The sequence below is a fragment of the Panulirus ornatus genome, chromosome 20, assembly GCF_036320965.1.
Source record: "Panulirus ornatus isolate Po-2019 chromosome 20, ASM3632096v1, whole genome shotgun sequence".
In the NCBI taxonomy this organism is placed as follows: Eukaryota; Metazoa; Arthropoda; class Malacostraca; order Decapoda; family Palinuridae; genus Panulirus; species Panulirus ornatus.
In genome coordinates this window covers 45,047,453-45,065,441 of record NC_092243.1, presented here as the reverse complement: position 1 = coordinate 45,065,441, position 17,989 = coordinate 45,047,453, and the positions used below count along the sequence as shown (strand labels likewise).

General features: G+C 44.8%; 1 protein-coding gene across 5 annotated transcripts in view; it reads right to left on the bottom strand.

Annotated features, from left to right (window-relative positions):
• Positions 1–17,989, bottom strand: part of LOC139755803 (multiple PDZ domain protein-like) — a 252,211-nt gene that overhangs the window by 133,595 nt on the left and 100,627 nt on the right. For all 5 annotated transcript variants that reach the window (XM_071674417.1, XM_071674422.1, XM_071674421.1 and 2 more), the window contains 2 exons: positions 6,364–6,515; positions 1,614–3,492 (listed from right to left, as the gene is read on the bottom strand). In XM_071674417.1, the coding sequence (XP_071530518.1) occupies positions 1,614–1,683 (70 nt within the window). In that variant the 5' untranslated portion in view covers positions 1,684–3,492; positions 6,364–6,515. The remainder of the gene's footprint in view (positions 1–1,613; positions 3,493–6,363; positions 6,516–17,989) is intronic.

The following is a 17,989-nucleotide window of genomic DNA, read 5'->3' as shown; positions in this document are numbered from 1 at the left end:
AAAAGTAGAAGGAAGACATCAAATGTAGGTAAACAAATGTGGACATGATGGCCGTAAGTCAGGTAAAGCTTAAAGTGTTTTTAACATCTTTTTAGTTCTAGGTGTGTATTGTATTATTATAGATTTTCTCATGGACGATAATTAATCTTTATTTTGTATACCAAGGAAAAAGTACACAAGTTTCATTTCATATGAATGATAAAGAATTTATTATCATTATCATCATACACACACACACACACACATATAACATGTATATATATATATATATATATATATATATATATATATATATATATATATATATATATGAATATGGGGTTGTACCCCCTCCTCTTCCTTGCTTCCCCACCAACTTGCACGACAAAGGCCCTGCCAAGTGCTCGACACGGGCCATCATGGGTTCCATTATGTTAAGTAATTGTGTTAATTTGTGCCGCGCACAACGTTTTAGCGTATGTTAGCGAGGCAGCTGCACGGACGCCGTAACCCGGGGAAGGCCAGCGGGTACTGGCCCGGCCCCAGGCCTGGCAACGTACCAGCGTCAGAGAAAAGCAGCGTTCAGAGTAAATGTGACTAAAAGCCAGCTTATTAGGTTCAGCGGTGACATGTGAATTTGAATGGTGAAAACTCGGGGGAAGTGAAGTGTTTTACGTACCTGGCAGTGGACATGGCAGCGAATGAAACCATGGGAGGTAAAGTGAGTAATCGGGTGGGTGAGGGGGCGAAGGTCCTGGAAGCACTGAGGAATGTCAGGAAAGAGAAGTCGCCATAAGGGAGGGCGGATATGGGCACGTTTGAAGGTACAGTAGTCCTGAAGGTGTTGTATGGATGCGATGCATGGGCTCTAGATGGAAACATACGGAATAAGATGAACGAACTGGAATTGAAATATCTGAGGTAAACATGAAATATGCTGAGAGCTCATCGAATAAAAAAACTCACAGGGTAATAAGAAGCGTAGGGTTGACAGTTCAAGAGGATGTGATGAAATGACGTGGATATGGCAGCCAATTGAGAGAGACAAGTACATATTTCACATTCTCAAACGCCCTGGTTCAGTCTACTTACTGGCAGAGGCGTCTTTCAGCTGGAATCAGTAGAGGTTCGTGAGAGCAAATCTAACGGTCTGCCCCAGACTGAACGATGACTTTATTGAACAATGATCTTACCACTTATCTGGCTGTGGTCGAGGGAAATTATCAAACACACATCCTGACAAACTGGCTTGATAACGTGTGGGACCGTGAGCGTCGGAGGGATGATGAGTCTGGATGTGTGATATATATACATTCATTCAGTTGACTCATTCATGAAGAAGTGTTGATTCTGAGATGAATGAGACCACATGCTTCTGCTGCCGCTGGGTTATGTAAACAAGTTGAGGTTTTCTGGCGAGACACCAGACAGACGCATGATAATAGCCAAGGCCCACCATCACACGGGCCCATCATCACACGGGCCCACCATCACAGGCACACAAGGTTGTATGCTAACTGGGTCACGTTGAGAGTGGACAACATAGAGCAGGGAGAGGGAAGCAAAATGTGTTGTGGGGCGAGTGACCGAGCGGGTCAACCCTGCACACCCACACGTGAGAAAAAGCAACTCACCTGCTGGGCTGGAGGACCGCGGACTGCTGTCATCTCCCGACAGAAGCTCCGTCAGTTCCATAAGACTCATACTGACGTCCTGCGTCACCTTCACCCGTCGCTACTAAACACTTCCAGCGCTGGTCTGACCCGACATTACTTGTGTCACAACTACACGACTACGACCGTGCCATCACCAACCATCTCCTGCTGGTGACTACTGGTCGCCTCCTGCTGGAGTACCACCCGACGCCTCCAGCTGGAATGCCACCGGACACCTCCTGCTGGAAAGCCACCCGACGCCTCCTGCTAGGGTAATGGTACCTCCTGTTGTGGCAGTACCTGGTACCTTCTACTGTGGCAATCAATGGTACCTCCTGTTGTGCCAGTACCTGATACCTCCTGTTGTGGAAGTACCTGATACCTCCTGTTGTGGAAGTCACTGGTACCTCCTGTTGTGGAAGTCACTGGTACCTCCTGTTGTGACAGCACCTGGTACCTCCTGTTGTGGCAGCCCTGGCAACTTCTGTGGTGGCAGTACTTGGTACCTCCTGTTGTGGCAGTCCCTGGTACCTCCTGTTGTGGCAGTCCCTGGTACCTCCTGTTGTGGCAGTCCCTGGTACCTCCTGTTGTGGTAGTCACTGGTACCTCTTACTGTGGCAGTACCTGGTACCTCCTGTTGTGTTAGCACTTACGCCCTCCTATTGTGGTAGCACCTGGCACCTCTTGTTATAGTAACATCTGGTACCTCCTATTGTGGTAGCACTTGGCGCCTCCTGTTGTGGTAGCACTTGGTACCTCCTGTTGTGCCTGTACCTGGTACCTCCTGTTGTAGTAGCACTTGGTACCAACTGTTGTGGCAGCCCTGGTACCTCCTGTTGTGGCAGCACTTAGTACCTCTTCTTGTGCCAGTGCCTGGTACCTCCTGTTCTGGTAGCACTTGGTACCTCCTGTTGTGGCAGCACTTAGTACCTCTTCTTGTGCCAGTACCTGGTACCTCCTGTTGTGGTAGCACTTGGTACCAACTGTTGTGGCAGCACCTGGTACCTCCTGTTGGGGCAGCACTTAGTACCTCTTCTTGTGCCAGTACCTGGTACCTCCTGTTGTGGTAGCACCTGGTACCTCCTGTTGTGGCAGCACTTAGTACCTCTTCTTGTGCCAGTACCTGGTACCTCCTGTTGTGGTAGCACTTGGTACCAACTGTTGTGGCAGCACCTGGTACCTCCTGTTGTGGCAGCACTTAGTACCTCTTCTTGTGCCAGTACCTGGTACCTCCTGTTGTGGTAGCACTTGGTACCAACTGTTGTGCCAGTACCTGGTACCTCCTGTTGTGCCTGTACCTGGTACCTCCTGTTGTGGCAGCACTTAGTACCTCTTCTTGTGCCAGTACCTGGTACCTCCTGTTGTGGTAGCACTTGGTACCTACTGTTGTGACAGCACCTGGTACTTACTGTTGTAGCAGCACTTGGTAATTCCTGTGTGGCAGCACTCGATAATTCCTGTGTGGCAGCACTCGATAATTCCTGTGTGGCAGCACTTGGTAACTCCTACTGTGGCAGCACTTGGTAACTCCTACTGTGGCAGCACTTGGTAACTCCTACTGTGGCAGCACTTGGTAACTCCTACTGTGGCAGCACTTGGTAACTCCTACTGTGGCAGCACTTGGTAACTCCTACTGTGGCAGCACTTGGTAACTCCTGCTGTGGCAGCACTTGGTAACTCCTGCTGTGGCAGCACTTGGTAACTCCTGCTGTGGCAGCACTTGGTAACTCCTGCTGTGGCAGCACTTGGTAACTCCTGCTGTGGCAGCACTTGGTAACTCCTGCTGTGGCAGCACTTGGTAACTCCTGCTGTGGCAGCACTTGGTACCTTCCGTTGTGACGGCAACTGGTACCTCTCCCTGTAGTGAATGTATGGGATATAAGTTTTGAAACGTAACCTAACAAGAGAACATCATACACACCTGCTAATTCTCTAATGATCCTTAAAAGCACAGAACACTAATGTATAATAACGGCTAACAGTGTATGTACAGGTACTGTATGTGTACACACGACCTAACAGACGATGAAGTCAATATATCGCAGGAGGATGTGAGCAGTGTTAACATTGTACACAGGAGAGACAAGGGAAGCCCAGCTTCTGCACCAACTTGTATACCCCTCCTCGACCCTACACCTAAAGTCACCACCAACCCGCTCCAACTGTACTTGGATACCTGGCAGTCAGTCAGTCATCTCCCCATAACATGGAGTTTAATCTCCCTGTCAGAGGTAAACATCGTCTTAGTAGCATTTCTCTCTAGAAACGCGAGCATGACCGACAAAATGGGTTTATTACGAACCTTGTATGATATGATGGTCATCAAGAACTGAACAGGTTTTCTCTAATGGACATAGAATTAAATATGACAACATACTTAGAGTTATCAATCTTCATTCTTATGGTCTCTAATTTTGTCAGTACTATTCTACCATTAGGTGGGTGCTCAAACACCAGTTGTCCAAAGTTATCCATGTATTTCAATCAAGCTTTCGCCTTCACAGAGGCATCAAGAGGAATCTATGAAAATAAGAAAAAGCTGCGTCACAAAACTTGAATATGCAAAACGCAAACAAAATATAAAAACATTCAGATAAAACACATAGTGTGTGTGAAAGGAGGAAGTTGAAAGTAAATGTAAATAAAAGCAACATTAACAAGTTTAGCAGGAGACAGAGACAAGTTAATTGAAGTATGACGTTGAACAGAGATAAACTGGAGGGAGTGGGATGTTTTACATGCCTGAGTGGACATGGCAGCGAATGGAACCATGGAAGTTGAAGCGAAGCATAGGTTCGGTGTGTGTGTGTGTGTGTGTGTGTGTGTGTGTGTGTGTGTGTGTGTGTGTGTGGGTGTTGGGGGAGGGGGTGTTAGGACCTGGGCACACTGAAGTGTGTGTGGAAAGAGAGATCATTACTTGTGAGGGTAGAGATGGGGCATATTTTATGGTACAGTGATTCCGACCGTATTGTGAGGCGTGGGCTGTAGAGGGTTAATGAGGTGTGGATGTGTTGAAAATGAGATGTATGAGGACAATATGTGGCGTGAGGTGGGCTGATCAAGTATGAAATGATAGGGTAAAATAGAGGTGTGTTAGTAAGAGGTACTGTGAGGGCTTAAGAAGGCGTGCTGAAATGGTTTGGGCATATGAAGAGGATAAGTGAAGAGAGGTTGACTTACAGGGTATACATATCGGCAGTGGAGGGAACAAGGAAGAGAAGGCAACCAAGTAAGAGGTGCAAGGACGGAGTGCAAGACGATCTGAGTGTTTGGGGCTTGAACATACGAGAGGGTGTGAGGCATGAGTCGTGCAATGGAAAGGGTGAATTGAATTCGAGGGAAAAAGACATATACGAGTATCGTGGGTGAGGTGGGCTGACGGGAAGAGGGTATTACTGGATTATGCCCTAACTGACAGCTGTGCTAAAGAGAGGCTTTTATATGTAAATGTGCAGAGAGGAGCAGCCGGTGGAGTGCCTAATCACTCTCTGGTGGAGGCGAGGGTAACAGTCTGTAGGATTTGTATGAAAACAGGGAGTGATATGGGTGAAAATGAGTGAGCTTGGAAAACAAGCCTGTGAAAGGAGATACCAGGAGATACTGGATGAAGAATAGCAAAAGGTGAGAGCAAACGAGACTAGGGGAGAGGGTGAGGAATGGGAGGTACTTTTGGGAGAAGGTGAGGAATGGGAGGTACTTAAGGTGATAGTGATTAAATGTGTAGGAAAAATGTGTGGCATGCGGAAGGTGGGCACGAGAGGTTAATGGAGGAATGAGAAGATAAGTTGTTGGTAAAGGAGAAAAGAGGGGTGTACGAGCGTAACCAGCAGGGAAGGAGTGTGAATGATTGAGAAATGTACAAGCGGAAATGGCTGTAAGTCGAGAGGAAGATGCAGAGGTTGCAAAAAAAAAGTTGGTAATGAGAGTTAGGTTAAGAGTGATCTGCAAACTTCAGGGACATTATGAAAATATTTTGGAAGGAGATGAATTGCATAAGATAGCAAGTGTGAGCATCAGTACGGGGATCAGATGGGAAAGCACTAACATGAAAAGAGGTGAGGAGAATATGGAGTGAATACTGTAAAGGATTCTTGAATGTATGCGAAGTAAGAGAATACAAAAGAATTCAAACAAGAGACCACTGGGCCCTTTCGAGGCGCTTGTGATAGCTGAAGATATCAGAAATTCACAGATTAGCTTGGCAACAGTCAGACGTCAAACAGATAAATCAAAGAGAATAACCTGCAAACTGTCATTTTCACTAACGAAGCGCAAATAATGAAGTCTTGGACTTAAAGCGAAGTATCTGTCAAGTTTATTCTTAAACATACATGTAATCCCTGGCCTGAGCCAGGTACTCATTGTATCGATCAACCCTTAGAGGTGGATGAACAGTTGGGTTGACTGTGGACCGACTGCCGCAGCCAGGATTCGAACCTATGGTCATGGACGCTAACCGCTACACCAACTTGTATGTTTAAGTATGAATGAACTTGTGTAACATTTCTCCTTATATCATGTGTTTGTACTATGATTTCTAAGTTGTGTATCTTAGTGTTTGTTTATTAACTTCTGTTACTGGTGCATCATTTGTGTTATTTATATTCGTATGCCTCTAATTAACTATTATATTGTTTTGTTCAAAATTTTAATCATGGACCATAACGTATATTCTTAAAACAAGTATTTTTGTGGTCAATGAAATATCTCTGTCGATCTCAACACCCACCTCGCTCCTGTCCGACGTGGATGGCTCACTACCTGATTCTCTCAACAAACTGGATCCTGAGGGACATTTCCCCCGTGTGTTAGGTTAGGTTATTCTATCAGTAGCTGCAGCCAGCTTATCCTCACAGGTCCGTCTGTCTGTCCACGCATAACCTGTAAATCAAAAGCATTGCAAGATTAAATACTGGGCGCCTAACTTCCTACTGCACATAAAAAGAAAAAACTGTTGACCTGCTGGCATGCTGAAATTGTAAAAGAAAAATCATATATTACTGAAATTAAGGCCTATTAAGAAAAACTCACAGAAAAGGCACTACTTTGTATGCTAGGCTTACGAGAGTTCCGCGTTCCCAGAATCCACGCAGTGTTCCCCAAGCACACGTGTCACGAATTTTGTCTTTCCTTTACCTCAATTCACTGCAGTTTTTAGCTGGAATGGATTTCGTCTGGTCTGGCCCGCCCTGGGAAGCGCTGTGTGTGTGTGTGTGTGTGTGTGTGTGTGTGTGTGTGTGTGGGCAAACAACTTTCCAGTAGTGCAGTATCAGCGGAAGCATGTTTACCCTTGTGACTAACCTGACCAACTACGTAGCTGTCCGGTTATGTGGTGACAACCAGTTCAGATCGAGTAGCCTCAGCCACAGTCGTACCTTCAAGTCCAGGTTGTCTTCGATGTATTTCGGAAGCCACCTGCACTACCCGCTATGAGCCACACTTCCATCCACTGGTAATGTGGACAAATCATCCCCGTCTGACCTGTCAGGTGAGGTGTGCAAGTCGTCCCTAGTCTGCCACACGTCATCCATACCAGGAGGAAATATTCTATTTCCAGTCTCTTGAGGCAACGCTCCTGATTCATGCCTCTGTGGTAAACATGGCTACGATCCATCACGAATATGACGCCTTCCTGATGGTCTCGGGAGTCATCCAAATCCCCACAACTCGCTCACTCTCGAGGCGTCGCCTCGCTCTAGGTTGACGTCGTTATGAGCCTCATTAATGAGGCAATCATCCCCCTCATCTTGTGTCCCATGAGGACCCGACTTTCAAGAAGGGAGAAGTTCAGGTTGGGAGAACCGATGATCTACAAGCTAGACTTCATCTTGACCCAAGAATGTCGTACCACAATGTCCTGGGTGTTTGGTGTGAAGGATGACGGGTACTGGGACGATGACTTGTGGCGGGGGGGGGGGGGGGGGGGGGGGGGGGGGGATGATGATGATGATGATGATGATGATGGTGTGGTGGTAACTGTTGGGGGGGGGGGGGGGGGTTCGACCCTCCCCTCCCCCCATTAGCACGGTCCTGTGTCTGTCCTTGGTCCACCCCACCAGGCAGGGTCTGGTGATCCCCTACGTCTGACCTACAATCTTCCTAAGCTAAAATGTCGTCAGGAAAACTATATTTCAAGATTTACCTCAGTTTCCCTGAGAAGTTCAGTCACTCTCTTAAAACATATTTGCAAAAGTACCAAATATGTATCGACTAACTGTGCACACCAGCAGTGAGTGCGCACCACCAGTAGTGAGTACACAACCAGCAGTGAGTCCACCACCAGCAGTGAATGCACAACAACAGCAGTAAGTACACAACCAGAAGTGAGTACACTACCAGCATTGAGTGCACACCACCAGCAGTGAGTACACTTCCAGCAGCGAGTACACCAAAAGTGAGTGCACACCAGCAGTGAGTACACCACCAGCAGTGAGTGCACACCACCAGCAGTGAGTACACTTTCAGCAGTGAGTACACCAAAAGTGAGTGCACACCAGCAGTGAGTACACCACCAGCAGTGAGTGCACACCACCAGCAGTGAGTACACACCACCAGCAGTGAGTACACACCACCAGCAGTGAGTGCACACCACCAGCAGTGAGTACACCACCAGCAGTGAGTGCACACCACCAGCAGTGAGTACACCAAAAGTGAGTGCACACCAGCAGTGAGTACACACCACCAGCAGTGAGTGCACACCACCAGCAGTGAGTAGCAGAGGTGCAGCTGGGGTCACGTCAGGCAGGTGCGACTGTGAGCGATCCTTGACGGAGTGTTGATGTCACAAGACGCTGTGGACTGTGACGTGGGTGGTGACGTTAACCTCAGCATCACCACAGTTGGCTGTGGACACCCCAAGTTTGACGTCACGACAGTTTTCACCATGTGACACCATTTGTGATATGTGGCCCCGCCCGCTCACAGTTGGTGTGCTGAGACGGGAGCCTGAGCGTGGCACCAAGCTGGGAGCGGCTCAGCGGTGTCACTAGGGACGACGGAGATGGACCTCCAGGTTTACCGATGCTGCCTGTACTGGGACCAAAGCCGCAGGAACACTCAAGTCACATTGCTGAACTCCCCGGCCGGCTCAACAACACGGCCAGGTAATGACTCCAGCTGAATTCCTGCAGGTAATGTATCGCGGCACATCGCAGCCAGCGTGCAGCCCGGGAAACTGGAGCAACAGCAAGCAATTATGTTGGGTAAGACGAGGCCATCGACCGACTGATGCGGCTGGCGATAGATTGTTGACGACGGGGTCACGGTGGTCCTCAGGAGGCGAGGGCCACATATGAAGACCATCCTGGGTGGGATGATATGAGGGCGATGGCTGACAGAACCTACGGCACAGTACATTAGAACCAAGGCCACACAGGTAGGTGCTGGCCGAGTCGATACAGGGATGAACACAATTCTCACTGAATTAAACGCACCAGAACCTCCAGCTGTAGGGCACACCAGCGCTTCAGTGCAGGGCTTGAATCTGAGTACAACCTGTTACCAGTTCTTAGTACTTAGCTCCGCTAGTTCTGGCAAAAGCCAATATATTCAGTACAATGGCAAATCAATGTTATGGTGCAGAGGCGCAAAACAAAGTGATACACCCGATAAAGCCAGAGTGAAGAATATCTTAGCGTACTCTGTCTACAAATATAAAATGTCAATTACAGTTTTTCAAGTCAGTGAAGAAAAGTGTCAGCCCTACACCTACGGTCGGGTTCAAACTAAAATCTCTTTTTGCTACTCGGATGATAAAAAAGCACACATCATTTTCGAAGCGGTGCATTTACTCTGCACGTGACACACACAATTAATGTACCATGTACAGACTAAAATACTCAACCACGAACAAAGGATAACACTAATGTGAACCTGCAAAGAATTAGATCCTCCTGACGACAAGGTCCAGGATCGGCCAAAACCGAGGGCCTGCCAAGGATTAGACGCACTCGATGACCAATCGAGGATCATACACTCTCGAAGACCTACTAATGATCAGACTTTCTTAAGGACTTGCCTAGGATAAGAGGTTTGTGACCAACCAAAGATCACAGGCTCATGAGGACCTTCCAAAGATCAGACGCTCCTAAGGACCTGCCAAGGATCAGACGCTCCTGAGAATCTGCCAAGGATCAGACGCTCCTGAGGATCTGCCAAGGATCAGACGCTCCTGAGGATTTGCCAAGGATCAGACGCTCCTGAGGATCTGCCAAGGATCAGACGCTCCTGAGGATCTGCCAAAGATCAGACGCTCCTGAGGATCTGCCAAGGATCAGACGCTGCTAGAGACCTGCCAAGGTGTGGTGCAGCTGATGCTATTGTCGTAACAACAGCAAAATAGAAATTGAATTTTTCTTCATGACTTACTCAGACATTATCATCTGATGTAACTCCACTCTCTCATATATATATATATATATATATATATATATATATATATATATATATATATATATATATATATATATATATATATCAAAAAAAGGGGGTGACTGTATTGTTGACTGATTGGTAAGGTTATTTAATGTATGTATGATTCATGGTGAGGTGCCTGAGGATTGGCGGAATGCTTGCATAGTGCCATTGAACAAAGGCAAATGGGATAAAAGTGAGTGCTCAAATTACAGAGGTATAAGTTTGTTGAGTATTCCTGGGAAATTATATGGGAGGGTATTGATTGAGTGGGTGAAGGCATGTACAGAGCATCAGATTGGGGAAGAGCACTGTGGTTTCAGAAGTGGTAGAGGATGTGTGGATCAGGTGTTTGCTTTGAAGAATGTATGCGAGAAATACTTAGAAAAGCAAATGGATTTGTATGTAGCATTTATGGATCTGGAGAGGGCATATGATAGAGTTGATAGAGATGCTCTGTGGAAGGTATTAAGAATATATGGTGTGGGGGGCAAGTTGTTAGAAGCAGTGAAAAGCTTTTATCGAGGATGTAAGGCATGTGTACGTGTAGGAAGAGAGGAAAGTGATTGGTTCTCAGCGAATATCGGTTTGCGGCAGGGGTGCGTGATGTCTCCATGGTTGTTTGATTTATTTATGGATGGGGTTGTTTGGGAGGTGAATGCAAGAGTTTTGGAAAGAGGGCCAAGTATGCATCCGGTTCTGGATTAGAGAGCTTAGGAAGTGAGTCAGTTGTTGTTCGCTGATGATACAGCGCTGGTGGCTGATTCGTGTGAGAAACTGCAGAAGTTGGTGACTGAGTTTGGTAAAGTGTGTGAAAGAAGAAAGCTGAGAGTAAATGTGAATAAGAGCAAGGTTACACAAGGTACAGTAGGGTTGAGGGACAAGTCATTTGGGAGGTAAGTTTGAATGGAGAAAAATTGTAGGAAGTTAGGTGTTTTAGATATCTGGGGGTGGATTTGGCAGCGGATGGGACCATGGGAGTGGAAGTGAATCATAGCATAGGGTGGGGGAGGGGGCGAAAGTTCTAGGAGCGTTGAAGAATGTGTGGAAGTCGAGAACATTATCACGGAAAGCAAAAATGGGTATGTTTGAAGGAATAGTGGTGCCAACAATGTTATATGGTTGCGAGGCGTGGGCTATAGATAGAGTTGTGTGGAGGAGGGTGGTTGTGCTGCAAATGAGATGTTTGAGGACAATTTGCGGTGTGAGGTGGTTTGATCGGGTAAGTAATAATAGGGTAAGAGAGATGTGTGGTAATAAAAAGAGTGTGGTTGAGAGAGCAGAAGAGGGTGTTTTGAAATGGTTTGCTAACATGGAGAGAATGAATGAAGAAAGATTGACAAAGAGGATATATGTGTCAGAGGTGGAGGAGGGAACGAGGAGAAGTGGGAGACCAAATTGGAGGTGGAAAGGAGTGAAAAATATTTTGAGTGATCGGGGCCTGAACATGCAGGAGGGTGAAAGTCGTGCAAGGAATACAGTGAATTGGAACGATGTGGTATATCGGGGTCGACGTGCTGTCAATAGATTGAACCAGGGCATGTGAAGCGTCTGGTGCAAACCATGGAAAGTTCTGTGGAGACGGAATGTGGAAAGGGAGCTGTGGTTTCAGTGCATTATTACATGACAGTTAGAGAGTGAGGGTGAACGAATGTGGCCTTTGTTATCTTTTCCTAGTGCTACCTCGCACTTATGAGGGGGGAGGGTTTTTTTATTTCTTGTGTGGCGGGGTGGCGATGGGAATGAATAAAGGTAGAGAGTATGAATTAGGTACATGTATATATATGTATATGTCTGTGTGTGTATATATATATATGTATATGTCTGTGTGTGTATTTATATGTATATGTCTGTGTGTATATATCTTTATATGTTGAGATATATAGGTATGTATATTTGCGTGTGTGGACGTGTATGTATATACACGTGTATGTGGGTGAGTTGGACCAATCTTCCGTTTGATTCCTTGCGCTACCTTGCTAACGCGGGAGACAGCGACAAAAAAAGATAATGATATATATATATATATATATATATATATATATATATATATATATATATATATATATATATATATATATATTTTTTTTTTTTTTTTTTTTTTTGCCGCTGTCTCCCGCGTTTGCGAGGTAGCGCAAGGAAACAGACGAAATAAATGGCCCAACCCACCCCCATACACATGTATATACATACACGTCCACACACGCAAATATACATACCTACACAGCTTTCCATGGCTTACCCCAGACGCTTCACATACCCTGATTCAATCCACTGACAGCACGTCAACCCCGGTATACCACATCGATCCAATGCATTCTATTCCTTGCCCTCCTTTCACCCTCCTGCATGTTCAGGCCCCGATCACACAAAATCTTTTTCACTCCATCTTTCCACCTCCAATTTGGTCTCCCACTTCTCCTCTTTCCCTCCACCTCCGACACATATATCCTCTTGGTCAATCTTTCCTCACTCATTCTCTCCATGTACCCAAACCATTTCAAAACACCCTCTTCTGCTCTCTCAACCACGATCTTTTTATTTCCACACATCTCTCTTACCCTTACGTTACTTACTCGATCAAACCACCTCACATATTGTCCTCAAACATCTCATTTCCAGCACATCCACCCTCCTGCGCACAATTCTATCCATAGCCCACGCCTCGCAACCATACAACATTGTTGGAACCACTATTCCTTCAAACATACCCATTTTTGCTTTCCGAGATAATATTCTCGACTTCCACACATTCTTCAAGGCTCCCAGGATTTTCGCCCCCTCCCCCACCCTATGATCCACTTCCGCTTCCATGGTTCCATCCGCTGCCAGATCCACTCCCAGATATCTAAAACACTTTACTTCCTCCAGTTTTTCTCCATTCAAACTTACCTCCCAATTGACTTGACCCTCAACCCTACTGTACCTAATAACCTTGCTCTTATTCACATTTACTCTTAACTTTCTTCTTTCACACACTTTACCAAACTCAGTCACCAGCTTCTGCAGTTTCTCACATGAATCAGCCACCAGCGCTGTATCATCAGTGAGCAACAACTGACTCACTTCCCAAGCTCTCTCATCCCCAACAGACTTCATACTTGCCCCTCTTTCCAAAACTCTTGCATTCACCTCCCTAACAACCCCATCCATAAACAAATTAAACAACCATGGAGACATCACACACCCCTGCCGCAAACCTACATTCACTGAGAAACAATCACTTTCCTCTCTTCCTACACGTACACATGCCTTACATCCTCGATAAAAACTTTTCACTGCTTCTAACAACTTGCCTCCCACACCATATATTCTTGATACCTTCCACAGAGCATCTCTATCATATGCCTTCTCCAGATCCATAAATGCTACATACAAATCCATTTGCTTTTCTAAGTATTTCTCACATACATTCTTCAAAGCAAAACCTGATCCACACATCCTCTACCACTTCTGAAACCACAATCTGATGCTCTGTACATGCCTATATATACATACATATATATATATATATATATATATATATATATATATATATATATATATATATATGTGTGTGTGTGTGTGTGTGTGTGTGTGTGTACGTGTATGCGCGTATATGTATGTGTATGTGAGTGGATGTACCTTTCATCGTCAATTTCCTGGCGCTAGCTCGCTAACTAGGGGCACGGTCAATTATGATAGGAGAATTGTGTAAGGAAGCACCATGAAAGATTGAGTGCAGAATGGAAAAAGGTGAGAGCGAATGACGTAAGGGGAGTGGGGGAGGAATGGGATGTATTTAGGGAAGCAGTGATGGCTTGCACAGAAGATGCTTGTGGCATGAGAAAGGTGGGAGGTGGGCAGATTAGAAAGGGTAGTGAGTGGTGGGACGAAGAAGTAAGTTTGTTAGTGAAAGAAGAGAGAGGCTTTTGGACAAATTTGCACAACCCTATCTATTGCCCACGCCTCGCAACCATATAACATTGTTGGAACCACAATTCCTTCAAACAAACCCATTTTTGCTCTCCGAGATAACGTTCTCGCCTTCCACACATTCTTCAACGCTTCCAGAACCTTCGCTCCCTCCCCCACCCTGTGACTCATTTCCGCTTCCATGGTTCCATCCGCTGCTAAATCCACTCCCAGATCTCTCTCTCTCTCTCTCTCTCTCTCTCTCTCTATATATATATATATATATATATATATATATATATATGTGGGAGGCAAGTTGCTAGAAGCAGTGAAAAGTTTTTATCAAGGATGTAAGGCATGTGTATGAGTAGGAAGAGGGGAAACTGATTGATTCTCAGTGAATGTCGGTTTGCAGCAGGGGTGTGTGATGTCTCCATGGTTGTTTAATTTGTTTATGGATGGGGTTGTTAGGGAGGTGAATGCAATAGTTTTGGAAAGAGGAGCAAGCATGAAGACTGTTGTGGATGAGAGAGCATGGGAAATGAGTCAGTTGTTGTTCCCTGATGATACAGCGCTGGTGGCTGATTCAGGTGAGAAACTGCAGAAGCTTGACTGAGTTTGGTTAAGTGTGTGAAAGAAGAAAGCTGAGAGTAAATGTGAATAACAGCAAGGTTATTAAGTACAGTAGGGTAGATGGACAAGTCAGTTGGGAGGTAAGTTTGAATGGAGAAAAACTGGAGGAAGTGAAGTGTTTTAGATATCTGGGAGTGGATCTGGCAGCGGATGGAACCATGGAAGCGGAAGTGAATCATAGGGTGGGGAAGGGGGCGAAAGTTCTGGGAGTGTTGAAAAATGTGTGGAAGTCAAGAACGTTATCTTGGAATGCAAAAATAGGTATGTTTAAAGGAATAGTGGTTCCAACAATGTTATATGGTTGCGAGGCGTGGGCTATAGATAGAGTTGTGCGCAGGAGGGTGGATGTGTTGGAAATGAGATGTTTGAGGACAATATGTGCTGTGAGGTGGTTTGATCGAGTAAGTAATGAAAGGCTAAGAGAGAAGTGTGGTAATAAAAAGAGTGTGGTTGAGGGAGCAGAAGAGGGTGTTTTCAAATGGTTCGGTCACATGGAGAGAATGTGTGAGGAAAGATTGACCGAGAGGATATATGTGTCAGAGGTGGAGGGAATGAAATGAGGAGAAGTGGGAGACCAAATTGGAGGTGGAAAGATGGAGTAAAAAAGATTTTGAGTGATCTGGGCCAGAACATGCAGGAAGGTGACAGGCGTGCAAGGAATAGAGTGAATTGGGGCGATTTGGTGTACTGGAGTCAACATGTTGTCAATGGATTGAACCGGGGCATGTGAAGCATCTGAGGTAAACCATGGAAAGTTTTGTGGGGCCTGGATGTGGAAAGGGAGCTGTGATTTCGGTGCATTATACATGATAGCTAGTGACTGAGTGTGAACGAATTCGACCTTTGTTGTCTTTTCCTAGTGCTACCTGGCGCACATGTGGGGGAGGGTGTTGTCACTTCATGTGTGGCGGGGTGGTGATTGGAATGAATAAGGGCAGACTATGAATTATGTACATGTGTATATATATATATGTCTGTGTGTGTATATATATGTATACGTTGAGATGTATGGGTATGTATATGTGCGTGTGCGGACGTGGATGTATATACACGTGTATGTGCGTGGGTTAGGCCATTCTTTCATCTGTTTCCTTGCACTACCTCGGTAACACGGGAGACAGAGACAAAGTATAATGAATAAATAAATATATATATATATATATATATATATATATATATATATATATATATATATATATATATATATATTATCCCTGGGGATAGGGGAGAAAGAATACTTCCCACGTATTCCCTGCGTGTCGTAGAAGGCGACTAAAAGGGGAGGGAGCGGGGGGCTGGAAATCCTCCCCTCTCTTTTTTTTTTTTTTTCCAAAAGAAGGAACAGAGAATTCGGCCAGGTGAGGGTATTCCCTCAAAGGCCCAGTCCTCTGTTCTTAACGCTACCTCGCTAATGCGGGAAATGGCGAATAGTTTGAAAGAAAAGAAAAATATATATATATATATATATATATATATATATATATTTTTTTTTTTTTTTTTTTTTTTGCTTTGTCGCTGTCTCCCGCGTTTGCGAGGTAGCGCAAGGAAACAGACGAAAGAAATGGCCCAACCCACCCCCATACACATGCCTTGATTCAATCCACTGACAGCACGTCAACCCCGGTATACCACATCGCTCCAATTCACTCTATTCCTTGCCCTCCTTTCACCCTCCTGCATGTTCAGGCCCCGATCACACAAAATCTTTTTCACTCCATCTTTCCACCTCCAATTTGGTCTCCCTCTTCTCCTCGTTCCCTCCACCTCCGACACATTATCCTCTTGGTCAATCTTTCCTCACTCATTCTCTCCATGTGACCAAACCATTTCAAAACATATATATATATATATATGTATGAACATATATATATATATGAAAGAATCAAAATTGACCGCGTGTGTGTGTGTGTGTGTACTAGTACTGGCTATACAAGATAAAATTAATTTGGGAAATCATAATATAAAACTGAGATGAACAATAAAGAAGAGATCTCGGTATTAAGACTGAAAATGAAAAGAAAAATAATTCTGGAAAAATCTAGACAACACTTGGCAAAGGTCAGCGTTACAGTATTAGGTTTATTCCCAATTTCTAGGAATGATAATAATAATGTCGTAACTAAACAAATGTTATGAACATGATAAACAGGAAACGGAAGATGTGAAGAACAAAATGTTTAATGTGAGCAATTCCAGTAAAGACATAAAAAAAACAGACAAGCTTTGTACGGATTTGTAGAATAATAAAATGAACTGTTTTCCCCTTGACTGTATGAAATGTTAAGTCTGGTATATACATGTACACAGAGACGTAAAGAAATGGACAAGGCGCACTCACTGTGGATATAGAAAACGTGACAGTCGAGAAGAATTTTACGATGAAGATTGTGGCTTATGGCGGCACTGTAATAAAACAGAGGCATGTGAAGTGGACAGATTAAACAGGAAAGTAGTAAAAAATTAATCAAACTAATGAATAAATGCTAACGTTAGCGAAAAGGGATGAAAATGATACGGAACAAAAAGGTTATCATAAAAAAAAATGAGATAACTTATCAAGGACACAAGAGATGGAGAGAAAATGTTGACAAGTCAGACAGAAGACGAGACACAAGCGCAGAGGAAGTGATACAAATAAACAGACAAGAATGAAGTGAAAGGACGACAGGAAAATAAAGTGAAAATGAAAAGACAGCAACGAATAAGACAATACTACGGGAAGACAACATCTAAGTGGCAGATACAAACTGGAACACGTGATAGACCTGATGATGACGATGGCTCGCACGGTGACAGTACTCAGCCAGAAATTTCGACGTATATGACAAATACCTTACGCATTAACCAACGGGGAAGACGAACGCGGGGTCAAAGGAATATTCCCTTTTGACATATGGCTTGCCAAGAGGTCAGAGAAAATGTTACATGTATATCTAGACATGGAGTAACAGTGGAATATATGGAATATACGTGAACTGAGACTAACAACAGTGCCACTGCAGGAAATAAAGAACGAAAATCAATAATGATGATAAAAGTAAGGGAAGATCTGAACAATGATAAAGAGCTTTTAATGAAAGCTAAACGAAAGTACAGGAATGACAGCGGTCTCGAAAACGGATGAAAGAAAAAAAGAAACCAGGGATTCGTAGATACCACAATATATCGAGACCAAGTCTGGGCGACATATCAATACAGAAAATGAACTGTCAACATCCAACACAACAAAAAGTTATGATGACGTGGACAAATATGTCAGGAATATGAGATATGGATGTCCATGATGCAGTGGTTAGCGTCCCTCACCGTGACGCACTCACAGGCTGACCGCAGTCGAGCGCATAGGGTCGAATCCGGATTCCCGTATTCCGTCCACAATCAACTCGACTGTTCATCCTGCCTTAGGATTGGATTAT